Source organism: Engraulis encrasicolus, chromosome 6 (genome assembly GCF_034702125.1).
Source record: "Engraulis encrasicolus isolate BLACKSEA-1 chromosome 6, IST_EnEncr_1.0, whole genome shotgun sequence".
In the NCBI taxonomy this organism is placed as follows: Eukaryota; Metazoa; Chordata; class Actinopteri; order Clupeiformes; family Engraulidae; genus Engraulis; species Engraulis encrasicolus.
In genome coordinates, this window is record NC_085862.1 from 16,846,127 (window position 1) to 16,851,045 (window position 4,919).

At 47.6% G+C, this 4,919-nt stretch overlaps 1 protein-coding gene across 1 annotated transcript in view; it reads left to right on the forward strand.

Annotated features, from left to right (window-relative positions):
• Positions 1 to 4,553, forward strand: part of oma1 (OMA1 zinc metallopeptidase) — a 41,913-nt gene extending 37,360 nt beyond the window's left edge. Inside the window, exon 13 of the mRNA XM_063200392.1 lies at positions 1,832 to 4,553. Coding sequence (XP_063056462.1) covers positions 1,832 to 2,143 — 312 coding nt within the window. The 3' untranslated portion in view covers positions 2,144 to 4,553. The remainder of the gene's footprint in view (positions 1 to 1,831) is intronic.
• Positions 4,554 to 4,919: the final 366 nt, after the last annotated feature.

Consider the following 4,919-nt stretch of genomic DNA (forward strand, 5'->3'; position numbering starts at 1 on the left):
TGCCTGCACACGGCATACATCATATTTCCCCACACATTTTTATGTTGCCATTAATATCACCTTTGGATAAAAGCGTCTGCTTAATGTAATGTAATAAGTGTTATGACCTTCTACTGTCTCGTGCCAGCTACCTCTAGCCAGGTTTCCCACCTCTGCTACAACCCTGAAGCCCTGCTGTTCTCTTCCTCCTCCTCCTCCTCCTCCTCCTGCTCCTCCTCATTGTTTTCTTATTCCTCCTCCTCATCTTCATCTTCTTCCTCTTCCTCCACCTCATTCTTGTCTTCCTGCTCCTTCTCCTTCTCTTCTTCCACCTCCTCTTTCTTTTCTTCCTCCTCTTCCTCCTTCTCATCCTCCTCCTTATCTTCCTTGTCTTCTTCCTCTTCCTCTTCCTCTTCCTCCTTCTCTTCTTCCACCTTCTCTTCCTCTTTTCTCCCTCCTCCTCCTCTTCCTTTTCTTCCTCCTCCTCCTCCTTCTCTTCCTCCTCCTCTTCCTCCTCCTCCCCCTGCTCTTCCTCCTCCTTCTCTTCTTCGTCCTCCTCCTCCTCCTCTTAATGCTAAGGTAGCAGATAAAACATGGCCTATAACGGGAGCAGAATAGCATCTGCCTTTCCACACACGTGCAGAGCCAGACCCAGCCTGGGGCCAGCCATTAGACGGTCTGATAAGAGCTCTTCCAAGGCGGACATTCAGGGAGACGTGGCAACAGGAAGGGCTGAAAGCAATGTACAGGCTGCATTATATGTTAGGGCCGGAGTGCACAATTTACAAGGAGCGACGACGCCTTCACCACCGGCCCCGCGCGTTTGATAAGGGCAGGAGTTATTTCCACGGGGAAAAGACATTGTGCAGTATGTAATTTCACTCAGACTGGCAGATAAAATGGGCCTTGTGAAATTGCATGGCTTGCTGTTTGGTTGCAAGCTTTTGCTTGTCAAGTATGTGTTTGTGTGTTTGTATGCATCGGCGTCTCACACAAATGCACAAACACATCATGCGTAAGTGTACTAAAAAAAAACAGCCCTTATGAAGCCCCCCTTTAAAAAGCCAAATGTGGACTGCAAATCCATGAATAACTGTGGGCAAATCAAGTTCTTAAAATCCTAGAGAGCTCCAAATCTGATCTAAGAGCCAGCAGAACATCGACCCTAACTGAAAAATAATAATAAGCAATCTCTGATTCAGCACGGCTGCAATCAAAATCCCTCCTCTCGTTTCCGTACACCTAAGTGCAACCTTCAACAGTTTCTCACAGCTAAATTTCATGAAATCCGCTCAAAACCTGTGAGAGTTCATGTAATAATCGAAATAGAAATGATTTGAGACACATCAAGCATTGCGTGCTTACTGTGTCAAAACGACATGGCATGATATGCCCTCTGGTGTTAGCCATGCTAGTCTTGCCCACCTCCTATCTCAACCATGTTGTGTCACCACTGTGTATTGATATTCAGTAAGCCTATGTGTGTATGTCTGCCTCGTGTGACAGGTTCTGCAGCTGTGCGTGTGTGTGTTCGTTCATGCTTCTTTCAATCGCATGCGAGATTTGCTGTTATCTATGCCTGTCCACCCTCCTGCCCCAGGCTCTGGAACTGATGCCCAGCTGTGCCTGCCCGGTGCTGCCCACCACTGACCCACGCACCAGCTGTGTGTGTGTGTGTGTGTGTGTGTGTGTGTGTGTGTGTGTGTGTGTGTGTGTGTGTGTGTGTGTGTGTGTGTGTGTGTGTGTGTGTGTGCGTGTGTGCGTGTGTGCGTGTGTGCGTGCGTGTGCGTGTGCGTGCGTGCGTGCGCATCTGCGTGTGAGGTTAAAGGTCATCTATGTCTCACCCCCCCAGGCTCTGGAGCTGAGAGCCAGCTGTGACTGCCCAGCGCTGCCCGCCACCGACCCCCGCGCCGTCTTCTCCAAGAGCGTGGAGAAGCTACTGAGCGACGCCAAGAAGCGCGAGACCGAGGCCAAGGCCAAGGAGAGAGAGAGGGCGATGGAGAAGGAAGGCCAAACCCCCGGTCTACCTGCTCCTGCCATCTACCTGCCCCTACCCCATGTCCCCTCACCTCCAGCCCCAGCCCCAGCGTCTCCAGCCGCGCTGGGTGGGGTGGTAGCCCCTGCGGCAGCACTTCCCAACCCCATCCCCACCCAGGCACACTAGCTATGTTCACATGGACGTTTTAATCCGATTTAGAAACAGAATAACTACTCAATCTGAAATGTACATATAGACAGTTGGCAAACTACCCAGGGATCCCTTGTTTGCATTACATCTTTGAAACAATGGTGAGGAGATTTAGGTTCATCATCCCCAAAGTGGTATGGACGTGTCCCTACCTTCCATACCCAAACACCGCAATTCAAATAAACACAAAAATGTAGACGATCAGACTATATATAGGCCTATTCCAATCAAGGGGGGAAAAGTGTCCACGTGAACATAACTGCTGAAGAGGAGGGACAGGTGCTGACTGACAGGATTAACAGGATTCTGCAGTCGACACCAAAGATTGTATCGAACTGTCTCTGTTGAGACTTTTTAAAACCCAACACTTGGTTAGCTCCACTCCACTGATATGTCAGACTTGCCTTAAGGGCCGTACACACACATCGCTGCTATTTGCTAGCTTCTTGCTCGCCTACTCGCCTCTCTTTCATGGAACGTTTGCTGAAAGTTCCCGCGGCTTTAACTGCCAATGAACAGGCGAGAAGTACCGAACTCTGCCTTCCAATTGGTTACTCGCTTACTCACCTCGCTCGAAGATAAAATATTTTCATCCGCCCACATCGCATCGCTTGTACAGAACTCGCCTACTCACCTGCTAGTCTCGCTGGAACACATTGACATTCTATTGAGTTCATTCGCTGAGCGAGTAACTAGCAGCGACGTGTGTGTACTAGGGGTCGACCGATACAGGTTTTTTAATGGCCGATGCGATACCGATATTTTTTCCATCACCCTTGGCCGATACCCGATTTCCGATACCCGATACGCCGATACCGATATTGTTAAAAAAAGTGTTCAAAATTACAAAAATCAGTACTGTATCATTTAAAAAAAAATCCTATCCCATCACATTTTCATCACACCATAACATGGCAAGGCTGTTTACTTAACTCTATGAGTGGGGGAGGGGTGACGCAGCTGCGTGCATTGCGGGTCTGCCAGCAACACAGAGCTACCCGCCTGTAGTCAAAATCTCGGGGTGGGCGTATCGGCCAAAACCGCATGCGTATCGGCCGATGCCGATACACTTCATAAACGCAAATATCGGCCCGATATATCGGCCGGCCGATATATCGGTCGACCCTTAGTGTGTACGGCCCTTTAGTTCTCAATAAGTGTGAATGTGTAGAACTTTATGCTTTCTCAGGTCAGCTTAACACAATCGGAGGAACTTCCATTGCATTTAGTACACCAAAAGGCTTTTTAAGCTTGAATACTCCAATTCAAAATCCATACGCAGACTTAGTTACAGTGATTGTAAGCTATGAGGTACTTCTATATTAATGTGATGAGTACTGTAATGTGACAATCTTTCATTTCATGGCTGGTTTGAACCTGCTGTCATTGTGTCTTTATGGTTCTTCTGTGTGTAGATGAAATGTTGTTTGTCTTTTCGAGTTTGTGTGCATAATGTGTCTAGCTGATGTGTTTCTCTGTGTATGTGAGACTGTGAGATGGATGAGGCGTCAGTGTTAAGCCTCTTTCACTCGAGTGTGAAAACCAGTGAGGATGTGCGTGCAACATCAGCTCTGCCTCCGACCGCAACATTACCACGTTAATAATGAAACTGCTCTAAATGTCTATGCGATTAGTCGTAATGGCGTGATTAGCATAGTAGCGCCATACAGCAGATAGCGCTACATGACATTGCATTATTCATCAAATAGGCCCGGGCGCCCCCTTTAATGTGTACTGTAGATTTTGGCCGGGCAGCGTTACACCGTCGCCTACTGTTCACTGTTCTTTGAACTTCTGTCCCACTTACTTAAGCCTCGGGGAGGAGATGAACTCGAGTGTTTCTCTCGAACAAACGCACAAGTACAAGTTAGCTGAGTACAGAAGAGGAGCTGAAGAAAGTGGCGTGTGAGTGTGGTAGATTTTTTTATGTCAGCACTGCAATAATGCATGTTGCACATTGGATGTTAAAGGAGGCAGGCCGACTGGGGCAGTTGGCCATTGCTGCACCCAAGATGAGGTGCCCCCATCGCAAAACTCTGTCCCTGATGATGTCACAGATATCGACAATTATTGCTATTAACCTGTTATTCCCACACTATTACCACACGATTGGAATAATAGCATGGTATTAGCAATTTTGTCAGCAGGTATAAGCAGGGGCGGAGTGGGCGTTGCCCAGGTGCCAGTCATTGTAGGATCATCACTGGATGTTCTTGAAGAGAAGGGTACCACTGATATGTTTCTTCTTGATCTAAGATGAGATTTGCAATATTTTACGATGGTAATGATTCCCCTTATTTTTTTAACAGAAAAAAATGTGTAGTAACTGTATATTGTATATCCAGTTTTGAATATCAGACAAAATATAAATATTTTACCATATGAATGTTCATTGTCTTCATTGACCACTGTGTGCTTGCATGTGGCCAACCTGGCATTCCTTCCTTGTGTGTGTGTGTGTGTGTGTGTGTGTGTGTGTGTGTGTGTGTGTGTGTGTGTGTGTGTGTGTGTGCGTGAGCGTGAGCGTGCAAGAAAGACAACTAGTATGAGGCTGCTGCTGCTGCTTCCTGTACTGCATGTGTGAGGATTGTGTGTGTGTGGTGGGGGGGGGGGAGGGGGTGTGTGTTAACGGTTGGAAATCTGTGTGCCGTGTCAGAACTGCAGTCCTGTGACCATGTGAGCTCACCTTCTCTTTTTCTCTGTGATGCTGGAAAAGTCGCCTATTTCCTCCATCACTGTCTCTCTCTCACTC